Raw genomic sequence first — 12500 nt, forward strand, 5'->3', positions numbered from 1 at the left:
TAGCCAGTTGCATAGGGGGGTGCCGAGGTCCAAGTGACCCAGTTTGCACACCAGGTGCTGAGGGATGATTGTAGTGAACGCTGAGCTGAAATCCAGAAACAGCATCCGCACATGGGTGTTTTTATCCTCCAGGTGTTCCAGGCTCAGATGGAAGGTAGAGGAGATGGCATCCTCCGTGGAATGGTTCGGCTGGTACGCAAACTGGAATGGGTCAAGTGATGGTGGGAGCAAACTTTGAATGGGCATATCTCATGCCCCGTATGTCGTAGAGACATGAAACTTTGCACAGAGATGCCTCTCCTCATGAGGAACACATTTGCCTCAAGAACCCATAACTTCCGCTTATACAGATTTTCCACCATTTTGAATGTTTTGAAAAACACTTCAAATGGATCTCTTCCTAGGAAGTTTGAGCGATCTGCATGAAACTGGGTGAACATAATCTAGGGACCAATATCTAAAGTTCCCTCTTGGCAAAAGTTGGAAAACTTACTAAAACTGAGCTTCTATAAGGCAATGAATATTGCGGAGGGCGTGGCTCATCACATAAAGGTGTATAACATCTCAAGGGTTTCACCCATCACCACGCAACTTTGTAGGCATATGACCACACATAATCTGAGGGGACCCCTCCATTATTGACCCCATCAAACAAAATGGGGGCGCTAGAGAGCTCATTTCTTATCTAGGCCTAACCGCCATATGGATTTTTACTAAACTTGGTAGATATGTAGAACAGCACGCCTCAAGGTTTTTGTTTTGTTTGCTTGTTTTGTTTATCTCAATTTTGTCTTGTTTTTCTTGTTGTTTCTTTTTTTTTTTAGTTTTGTCCCTTTCTTTTTCTTTGGTGTTGCTACCACTGTCGCTATTGTTGTTGTTTGAATTTGTTTTGTTTACATCTGCCTGTTTTATTAATCACTGCTTGTTGCAAGCAATTCCACTGCTTGTTATCTTTATATTTGTCTTTATATTTGTTTATATGTATATATATTTGTATGCACTAAATGGTGAATAAAGGAGAAAAAAAAGTGAGCTAAAATTATTTTTTGTCAATGGAGTCTAGCCTTGAAGAGAGTGATATAACAGCTACATTTTCCCACTGGAAATAACTGTCTAACATTAAGGTGTAGCAGTGAAAATATTGTAAATATAGCATACACATATACTGGTAGATGTTTTTGGTGGGACTTTTTGTTGGTGGTTAAAAGACGTTTTGTCCACAGCAGCATATTGCTTGGCTTCCTTCAGACTTCAGCCTGTTTCTCCATAGGAGGAGCATGCCAACTGGTAAGTGCCCCATACAACCCCACTTCAAAAAATCTAAACTAACCCTTTAATAGTTATGATCAGTGCTAAACAGATTAGTTGATTGATTGGTTGATCAGTGGAAAAGTTTTAGCTTCTCCAATGTCAGAATTTGCTGCTCTTCTCTGTTTTAAATCTGCAGATGGATTTATTTGGGCTTTGACCTGTTTGTTGAAACAAAACAGGACATTTAAAGACATTACCTTCAGTTCTTGGAATCTTTAAAGGACATTTTTCTGTATTTTCTGGCTTTTCAGACTTGATGATTCACCGATTCAATTATTTCATGTAGAAAAACAAACAAACAGATGAAGTGCTTAAGATAATTATGAGCTGCAGCCTGAGAACTGAAGTGTTTAAACCTGCAGAGTACTTCTGGCTCATAGTGCTGCAGGAATTGTGAGCCTGCTGACTTAAACATACAGTGCAGGTGACCCTGACCTCTGTCTAACCTTTCAAAACCACTCGGGATATTATCACAGGCCACATGAGCTGTGGGTTTTAGATAACATTTGATCTTTCATTCCAAGATACAATTTACACATTGCCCTGCCTTGTGTCATCAAGCAAATCCATTTCAAACCCAATCATGACCTTCAGATCCATTTCCATGCATGCTAGAGGCTGAATAAAGAATCTGTGGGTAAGCCTGAGGTCAAAGGGTGCCCCTAATCATGTCTAAATGGTGCAATAACTCTGCAGCCAGCCGTGCTGCTCACCTGTCACCTTGCCGTGGAGCCGGAGCAGCATAGCATTTTTATCGAATGTTTAATTTGAGGGTACAGGATCACACTGGGGCTCTTTACTGCGTTTGATGGGGCCAGCTGAAGGACAAGAAGCAGCTCGCCGTCATAAAATGGTAATGATGACAGTGCAGTGACAAGCACACCTCCAGGCAAGGAGAAGAAACAGAGCTCAGTCAAACAGCACTGCGGACTAATGTGGTCATTAAGAGGAAAAGCTGCTGAGCTCTAACCTGAACCAAACCTCAGTGAGTCGGTCGTTGTGGTTCAGTCTACTCTACAGAGAAAGAGGTACTCTAAATATTTTATGTTAGTGTTGAGTCTTGAAACACAGTATGCCCTGTATGTATGTTTGTTTGGATGAAGTTTCCACTGTAATCAGAGTAGTCTGAGTTGTTTTTGCACAGATATGGATCACTTTGCATGATTTAGCCAATTTACAATAAATGATAGACAGTATTCCAAGGCTATGCAACTATATTGTTCACAGGCCACATTTTCAGAAGCGCTCTGGGGTCAGTACCCTTGACACAACATGCCCCCACAGTTCCAAAACTTTTATTTTGCTGCACTGCAATTTGCATTTATGATTTACATACATTTTACACCTTCTGCTAAAACGTCTCTTGTCCTCTCCTCTGTGTAAACAGGCTGCAGTTTGGTCAAAATTTCAACAAATTTTTGTCATGTGACTGTTGGTCTCAGCTGAGTCATTAATGGCTTCCTAGTTGCACTGAGGAGTGCAGAATTTAATGTTTTTTACGGGACCTGATCAGTGCAAATAGTTATTTTTTTGGTGAAATTTTAAACAAGACATGTAGAATAAGGTGATTTTGAGATCTGAGCTTTTTTTGGTATTCATTCTTAATTTCTCCCTGCTATTTAGGATTAATAGGCGTATTAAAAAACAAACTATTGTCTTTGGACAGTGAGTAGTTTCTAAAAAAAAAAAAAAATGATGTCCTCATATGATGACATTGGGTTTGTTTTTATAAAACTGTTTATTTCAATGCCTTAACATGGCTGATCAAAAACAAAACTACAAACAGTTTAACATTTGATTAATGTTTCATAACTCTATGAGGTAGTGGTCACTGTTCACATTTAAAATGGTTCATAACTTCATTTCAATCCCTGAACATGGCTGAGCAAAAACTAAATTGCAAATAATGCAACATCGTTAAGAAAACTTGTGATTTGTTTTTGTTGTAAGTCTGTATAAATTTTCCTTGAAGAAGACACAGTCTGTCACTCCTAATCTGCTTGTGATCTGCTTGTGTGATATAATAATAAAGTCCCAATGTCCTCAAATGAGTACTTCCTAACTAACAGCGTCTTAGCTTGTTGCTCCTGCTAAAACTGGTGAAACTTGTTGCCATATCAAACTACAAATGTCCAAGACATCCAAGATGTCCAATTTTGTGACTTTGCAGAGATGGCTGCCATCTTGTTTTTACATGGATTAGTGTATTGCGCTTTTGCTACCAATAGATGACACAATTTTTTTTCCCTGAATGAGGACAGCAGGTCTAAGTTAAGAAGAATGAAGTATTACCCCCAATTTCCACATACTACGTCTGCGCAGCGTAGCACAGTGCAGCGCGTAGCAGATACGCATCCCATTCTAGTGAATAGCTTCATTTCCACAGCGAGTGCCGCGCAGCATCTCTGGAGTGTCCCAAGAGTGCCACAGCGCTCCACTTTGTCAGAGATATGCGCCAGGTCTATTTTTCAGTGACTGCGCGTCCATTGCACGTCAAGCCACGAAGCTCAGATCGCACCAAACCGGAACACACACAGCATCTGGTAAAACACAACACAATGCACGGACTACGGATTGTAAACTCTCAATTTTTTTTAAATCACGTCACATCCTGCCGCACACGTTGTCAGTCAGTGCGAGGGTCCGAGGAAAGGTGGACGAGGAGTAACTCATAGTTGAAGTGGAAAACCATAGTATTTTGTATGACACCACACATCCTTTCTACAAGGATACAAATGGAAAGGAGAAGACCTGGTGTGAAATTGCAGGAGTTTTGGGAGTGAATGCTTTTTATCGCGTGATTTTGCAGTTTCCACGTGTGAGCTTGCAGCTCTGCTACATGGCGTGGCGCTCCAGAAACGCATCCAGTAGGCGAGGGAATGCGCGTCGGTCGCTCCAGATCCACGGCACTGTGTAGCGCAGCACAGACAGAGTATGTGGAAATTGGGGGTAAGGTGCAGCAAACCCAAAGTGTGATGTGTTGTGAGGACGCAGGGTCACAGGAGGTAAAAATTCACTATTTTAATCTCAGATTTGATTTTGTTTGAATGTGGAAGCATTCATTGTTGTGTTCCACGATCGTCTGAAATTTGAAAACTCCAATGATCATTTTTGTTTTTACAGTTTCTGGTTATGACTAATGGGTTTTTTTTCTTTGTTTTTTTTTTTTAAGAAAACATGCCTTTCAAACCAGCTGGCAGGTTTTGGGGATCAGGAGCAACTAGGCCAAGCGGCAACATGTCAGTTATTGGCTTAATTTTTTTTCTTCTTTAGGTTGTTAATTTTATTTATTTACAAAGAGAACTGATCGGCAGACCACAGTTGGCCCTCAGGCCGCCAGTCAAATAGCGGCAATGGCCTTCATGTGAAACAGACCTTTAGTTCCATTATCCCTTGTTTTATGAGTGTAGTTAAGGACCCTGATGAGAAAGCTCCAGAACAAAAACACTAAATGGGCCTTGAGTTAACTGTTAATGCGCAAAACTTTACCCCCTAATATTTTAGTCATTTTTCCGGTTAAATATCTTCCTGTTTTCTGCTCTGCACCTGTAATTTGCTGCCAAAACTCCACACTTCCTCCATCTTCATAATTCAGGATAATAACAAAAGCGTCTGTCAATTGTGATCACCACTACTGGTGTAAAAGAGACCTTAAAACTTACAGTAAGACTGAGGTACTGTTGGACTTTTTCCCGGTCGTACAAGTACTGTCATATTTATGTGTCTGTTCCTGGTGGTAACAGAAGGTAAAATAGTAATAAATACTAAGTTTGTAATATTAATGAGGCATAAAGAGCTACTAGCAGCAGCGCTGTGGCCTGCAGGCAGCTGAGTGGTCTGTGTGTTTGTATGAATTCATCAGAGTCAAGTGTTGGTCTCAGCTGGCCGCGGTGTTAGTCTTTGTTTGGCCTTGAGTTGAATACACACATACTTAAGAGCCTCTGGCTTATCAGGTCCCTGTTGTCCTAATTACAGATGCCTGTTGTATATTAAACGCTCTGCATGATTCAATTTATCAGCCGCATTGATGATAGCATTCTCCCTGCTAATGACCGTAGACTTGCCACAGATAACCTTGACCAGAGCTGCAACATCACACTGGAAGGATGATTCTCACATACAGTAAACTACTCAGCTTTTACTGTGGGGTTTGGTCCAAGCCTCAGGCATTCAGGCTCTATCTGCTGCTATCTGATTTTGTTTTATTTCATTATTTTTTTCAATGATGATTCATATCTATTCTTGAATTTGACCCATTTCCCAGTACAGGATATTGGTCCCAGTACAGGATATGGGGTTGTTCTGCATCACTGTTACAGACAGTGTTACAGACAGAAAAGAACAACTGTAAAACAAAAAGAAACAGTTTTTTTCTTATGTAACCTCGTTTCAGTTACAATGTAAGATAAGACAGATTAACCTCAGCCTAAATATAAATCTAGTGTCTTTAGATTCCCGTCTGCTGTTCTCCAGCCGCAGCTCATGACAGAGTGAAATATCTCAACAGCTGTTGATTGGATTGTCATGAAATTTTCCACACATTCACCTGATGATGAATCCTAACTTTTGTGATCCACTAAATTTCCTCTTCAGTGCCATAATCAGATCAAATTGAAAATTGTCAACATTGCTTTATGACCAAATATCTGCAAACTAACACAAATACATTCCTGTTTCAGCTGTACTTTGTCTGTGCAAATTAACTAATGCTGGCATGCTAACAGGCTAAATTAAAATGGCAATGAAGGTAAACATTATGCCTGCTGAATAGCAGCATGTTAAAAGGCACTTTACGGATAATATGGGTCAGTTTACCAGGAGGATAGCATATAGCATATTTTTAATCTGTTTTTTGCAAATCTACAACTTCATGGAAGTGCAATGTTAGCATGTTAGCATGCCTTTGTTAGCATTTAGATAAACCGTGTCTAAGTAAAGCACCACTAGGCTACTTTCATGGCTGTAGAGTCTTGAACCTGGTATACACCGTGTGATTTTGGGCTGTCCCAGACAAAAGATAACCAATGTGAAAGAAAGTGGATGATGTCTTTGGTCCTACGTCACACAGTGAGAGAGGTTCAAGGATGGCCGTTGTCACGGTCTTGCGATCAAAGACAGCCTGGGATAAAATTCTGGCAGATATTTGGGATGACCATCTCACTGTGTGACTGCTGTTAGCACCTACGTCTACTAACCAACCAATAGAAACGCAGCATGAAATGACACACTGGCACTAAACCAAACAAACAGACAGACAGCAGCTTGCCATGGAGGCAAAACGCACTAAAAGAAATGTGTGGGATTCCAGCAAAGAGGAAAACTTGTCAAGCTTTGCCTGTATGATGTGTCCTGCAGCTCTGACCATGATCATGATAAAGAAGGACGAAGCATGAAAGGAAATAGAGGCGGAGCTACAGCTGCCAGGTGAGACACCTAGCAGCTAGCAAACAGACACACTGCAGTATATAGTGACCACGGAACATTAGGTTATTTAATAATGTGAGCCTCTGTGTTGTGCTTCACAGTTGGAGAAGTAAACCTGTGCAGCATCACTCAGTATGGGAGGCTGTTGCATTGTGCGTCTGTGATTCAGTAAGCGCTGTCATCGTACAGTCTGCATCATCAGACATCAAGTTTATTAGATCCATGTCGCACAGTGTACATAGCTACACTAAACTTATAAGGTTGCTAAAATCTCACAGTCTGTAGGAGGATTTAGTCTTTAGTTTTTCTTCCAGCTAGCTGTTGGTTTCCATTATTCCCCATACAATATAAAAATCAATGTGCAGAGACTTTAAACTTACAAGTTACATTAGCGGAGGGAGGAAAAACAGCAGAGAATTTCCAAATCAGTCTGCATTTATACCTGCATTATAAAAGCAGACATGATGTTTACTGTGATTGATTAGTTTTAAAGATGTGGAAGAGAGTTAACAATCTTATTAAGTGCTGTGAGATGTTAATGGAAACTAATGCGTGTATCTGTATTACTGTACAATCGGCATCAGTCCCTTTGCACATTGTTGTTTCGTATTTTTGGGTTTAAGTCTTTATGTTCATTGTTTTATGTGTGTTCTTGTCAGTTTTTTGTTGTTATAATTTATTTTTATATATATATATGTGCTTCCATAGTCAAAATATTGCATCGTCATAGTAAAAAAACAGTAAAATATAGAATAAAAGAAAGAAGTAACCATGAGAGACAGACATGACAGCTTTGGAATGAGATTTAGAAGCTGCTGAGTGTGTATGAAGCCAACATGTTAATTGTCCTTCCCGTCCACACATTATAAGGACATCTATCATCAGGTTAGCAGCTGCAGCGGGTACAGAGAATATCTTTACCTCTTATTGCCCTCAGGCGAGCTGCTGCATCTGCTCTGACTCGCTCTGGGCCAACGTGGGACTGTCTTTGTCACTTTGATTTCACCTTCAGCCTAAAAAGACACATCAGAGGAAGACACATGTTTACTCGATGTTTTTTTCATTTCTGAACTGTTTATTGGCGCTGTGGTGCAGGATGTATCAGAGGCCATATGGAGGATTAATAGTAGCAGCTCTGACTCTGCAGTATCAGCACCTGTGTCTCTTTATGGACACCATAAAGAATTCTGTCATTAAACCTCAGAGTAGAAAATGTCTGATCCTCGTTAGCAAAACAATCACAGAAAACAGCCTGAGGTTCATGAGGAAAGTCGTAATTTGACAAAGTTAACAAGATCTTTAAAGTTTTTCTGCGAAGAGAAAAAACAGGTTTTAGTTCATAGGTCATCAGGAAACTTTATTTTCAGACGTCGCCCCCTACAGGAGACAAATTCACAGACAATGCACTAAACTTCTAAAAAACTTGAACGCACAGCCATGACCTGGTTTAAAACTCTGGGAGGGTTTTACAAATTATGAGTGACAATAATTTGATCTCTGTGTCTAACTCACAGTCGGAGTGTTTAGCAGCAAGGAACTGCAGCACAGATCTTGATCGTCTATGTTTTAACCTCTAAGCGAGGGAGGTGCTTCATAAACTAAATTGTAATAGAGTACACAGATAAATGTGGATGTGTGGAACACAAATGTCAATGACAATTTTGGCGCTTTGAGCACCAGAAGCCGAGTGCAGTCTAGTTCCATTATCTTGGAGAGAATGCAGACATTTCTACGGCCGATATCTCCAGCCCTTGGCAACGTACACCAAAACTATCTCGATTGATAAACAGCACAACAGGTAACAGGAAAATATGTATTTTTCATTTCAGGGTAAACTGTCCCTTTAAGTGTTGGAGCACCTGACATCTTCATCTTTAACTTCACATATGATTGTGGCTAAAAGTTCAGTGTGTATTTTAACAAACTGAAAAACTCACTGGCATCCTTAAAAAAAGGAAACAGCACGTTGGCTGCATGTTGTGCACCTGGCTCAGGTATACATGTGTTCCAGCCTGATGTGTAACCGTACGTACCCTGGGCATAGTGAGGACCAGGTGTCCCGTGGTTTGGGACCTCTGAGCTGTCGAGCTGTCGGGCTTCACTTCAGCAGGCAGAACCATCTGAAATATCTGCAGAGTAAATTATTCACAACTTTAATTAGCAAGATTAATGCGCTGATCTGGCACCGCCGCTGTCCCAGTGTGTTAAATGACTTTAATCATTACTGGGCCTTTTTATAGGTACACTTTCCAGAAAAGACGTGGGAGAGTGACCAGAATAGCTCCGACCGAGAACAGCAGCAATGAATCACCGCAGCGAAATCCTGTGGAAACCAAAATGATCCACGTGGGAGGAATAATGGGCGTAAAATTAGACTTTTTCATTTTTCAATCTACTTTTATTTGATTCTGAGAGGGACTTTAGGGAAGACCGTTCAAACAGCAGGCAGAGAAGAAAGAAAACTCTGTCCTGTTAACTCCTCTGCAAGCCCTGCTGCTGTCAGATGTGGCGAACTTGATATACACAGCCACAGATGAGTCCGACAGCCAATTCCCCCTGCTCCTCTAAATGAGTTAATATTTAGAAGGAATTTTAAAGGCCTGAGTTGATGTATCACTGTGTAAATCACACCACCCGTCCAATCAGGCTGACCCCTGGCATAAAACAACCATCCATAAATACGCTAACAGCTTGAAGAGGAGCGATGACATTCAAGAACTCCGAACCTGCAGGGCTCTGTGTTTATGATTTGTTTGCTCGAGGGAGGAAACAGGAACAGAAACAAACAAAAAAAAGATTAAATCTCTTGGATTTATGTGTGGCCAAACAGCTGTTTGACCAGGCTCAAAGGTTGCTGTGGTTTGTTCGTGGGAGATTAAAATTTCCTTGGTGTTGCTGAGGAGAGTATGGTGAACTCAGCTGGTTAAACAACACGTCAAGCAACAACCATGCGTACACCATTTCCTACACATTGAAGAAGAATGCGCTGTGAGCAAGTGCAAACATCAGACTTCAGACCAGCGTTTATGAGAGCCACACAACGATGGCATCTCTACTCCCTAAATATACACGTTACAATGGGGTCTGATCGCCAAAGAACTTCTTAGTATTCATCTTACGCTATTGTTCACCCTAAAAGATAAGTCTCTCCTGATTTTACTGGCATCTAACCGAGACCAACGTCTATTTGTCAAAATGTGTAGCCACACCTGGTTAGTACAACGGACTCTGCATTTCATTGGAGCTCGGCTTTTAATTGAAGTTTTTATGGTAGCCAAAATCTTGAATGTTTTGGTGGCATCTCAGCACGCTGAACTGCTGACTCTGTCAAATACACCACGCTCAACTTCACCAGACCCCCCAGTGCAAAAAGGATCGAATGCAGGTATCGTTTGACTGGAGACATATCGGGTTATTTCTATCCATACCTTAAAGGTATCGAGTACTGAAACCATGCCATACTGAAAGGGCTGTCTGACGGCAGGGTTAAGAGGTGAAAATATTCTCCATATAGCGTACACTTAAACCAATATAGATCATTTTAGGTGGCCAAAATATGTCCTGCTGCTGCCCTGTCCACAGCAGTACATTGCTTAGTTTCTGTGGTGGCACTCCAGCCTGCTTCTCCAAACTGGATTTGACATGAACTGTAATAAACTGGAGCTTCTGTGAAACAACATGAGCCTCATCCATTTCAAATCAACATTAGTTCTTTTGGTGAAAGTAACGCAAAAGTCCACACAGAGAGTAATACTGTAAAGTAACTGATTACTTTCAAATGAAGTGTGATGAATGAATGAATCTATGTGGCGGACAGAACGTGACTGCATATTTCTGTCTTAGTTTTAGTCGTGAATCTACAGTCTTCTGCATCTGGCCCCCAGAGGTAACCTGTATTTACGATGACATGCAGAACTGAGCCTCCCTTCACAATAAGCCACAGTCAGACTTCAGCAGATCTCACGCAGAGCGAGAAATGAACACCTGACACCAGATAAATACTCAGCTTCTGTTGACACTGAATCTCCCACTTCTGGCAGGTAACTTAGGTTGTATTTTATTTAATCGAACATCAACACTTCGGATGATCAATTTCGTATTTACCAGAGAAAGAGCGTGGCGGTCTTTCCCCGGACAGCTGACATTTTGCGGAAAAAAACACAAGTCTGAAGTTCACTGCCGGGAAATGACTTTGCAGCAGGTGTAATAAACTCTCTCCATAAACGTATCAGAATGTCAGAGTCAGAAACACGTGTGATGATTCAGCAGCTTCTGACAGCCTTTTATTTGCTCTAAATCTGAGTCCTCATCCATCACACTTCTCTCTGCCCCCGACTCAGCAGCAAGCATCATCTTCATGAATTCACAGCAGCCTGTAATCAATGACTCACTCCGCACTGTTGACAAATTAGTATAGTAGGAAGCAGAGTGTGAAAACATGAAGATAAAAGAGGAACACTGAGATTTTAGACGAATAAAAAGAGCAGCTGAAGGACTTCCAGCCAAAAGTATTGCTTTTGTTTTATCACCTCTTGAATTATTCAGCACTGTGAAGTTGTTACGACTGAGCTGAAAGCTAATTTTGGAGCCGGCATGACCCCTTATATTATCAATGGACAAATGTAAGTGGAGGTGAACAGATGCAAATTTACCTGGGGCAGCACAAGTGATCGAGCTCAAACGAGCAACCTGCAATCCTCACCACTAGATGGCACTACATTTGCCTAAATCAAACACACTGAACCTTTAAGTGAGAACATGTTCAACCCACTTGTGCACATCTTCAGCTCGCTCCGAGCACCACAAGTGACGTCTAGTTCCATTATCCTGATAAACAGCACTACAGGTAAGAGAAAAAATACGTATTTTTGTATTTTGGAGTTGACTGTCCCTTTAATATCTGTGCTGGTGTCGGCGAGGGCTTTGGTTTGAATCCCTTAACTGGCTGGATTCCTTGCCAACTAATGTCGCAGTGCCCTTGAGCAAAGACCTTCACTGGCTGACAGCAGCAGTCTGTGGTTAAACTGGCCACCTTCCAGTATGACTGTGTGGGGAATGAAACTGAGCCTGCAGCTCTGAGGACTTTTCCTGAAGAAACACAGATTGAATACAAATATTCCAGAAAGATTTTCTGTCAGCAAACTGAATTATGGCGCAAAGGAGCACTGCTTTATCTTTGTTTTGTTTTCTTTGTTTTTTAAAGACTTTAAGGTAAATTCTTAGACACTGTGGAGGCCTGCCTCAGAAATGAGTCAGCAACATTCTGACCTATAAACTTTAAGAAGTGAGTCTAAATCTCTGCTGCTGCCCTTTAGGATGTTAAAAAAAAACCTGAGTTAATGCATTTGCTGGAAAGAGTGTGCAGACAAAACAGTGCTGAGGAAAAACTTAAAATGAAGTGTTGCTAATCCTAAAGGTTACAAACTAATCTTAAAATCCCCACAGCTTACCTTTCCTTTGACGGAGACTCTGGCGTATGTTGGCTGAACATCTACATCGATCAGAGAGGTGTCCATGTGTCTGTGAGAGGGGTGGAGGTAGAGGTCCAGGTCAGTTTGTATACACACACACACAGGTGTAGTGGTGTCTGTAGTCTACATGGATCAGCTTGAGCCATGAAGCTGAGCTGTAGAGCAGCAGTCTGACTGAACCGGGTCTCTAAATGTTTCAAACTACCAACATGATAGTTGTTAAGTTTCCAATTTGAACTTGCAGAGAGTTCTTACAATCATTTACATCAGTTGGATTGGATGTGACTGCAGCTC

At 41.2% G+C, this 12500-nt stretch overlaps 1 protein-coding gene across 1 annotated transcript in view; it reads right to left on the reverse strand.

The window, feature by feature from the left end:
- The window catches only part of dnaaf11 (dynein axonemal assembly factor 11), a 60407-nt gene that overhangs the window by 17584 nt on the left and 30323 nt on the right, over nt 1-12500 (reverse strand). Inside the window, exons 9-11 of the mRNA XM_033651223.2 lie at nt 12186-12255; nt 8769-8864; nt 7657-7748 (exon numbers count right to left, since the gene is read on the reverse strand). Coding sequence (XP_033507114.1) covers nt 7657-7748; nt 8769-8864; nt 12186-12255 — 258 coding nt within the window. The remainder of the gene's footprint in view (nt 1-7656; nt 7749-8768; nt 8865-12185; nt 12256-12500) is intronic.

The sequence above is a fragment of the Epinephelus lanceolatus genome, chromosome 12, assembly GCF_041903045.1.
Source record: "Epinephelus lanceolatus isolate andai-2023 chromosome 12, ASM4190304v1, whole genome shotgun sequence".
Taxonomy (NCBI): Eukaryota; Metazoa; Chordata; class Actinopteri; order Perciformes; family Serranidae; genus Epinephelus; species Epinephelus lanceolatus.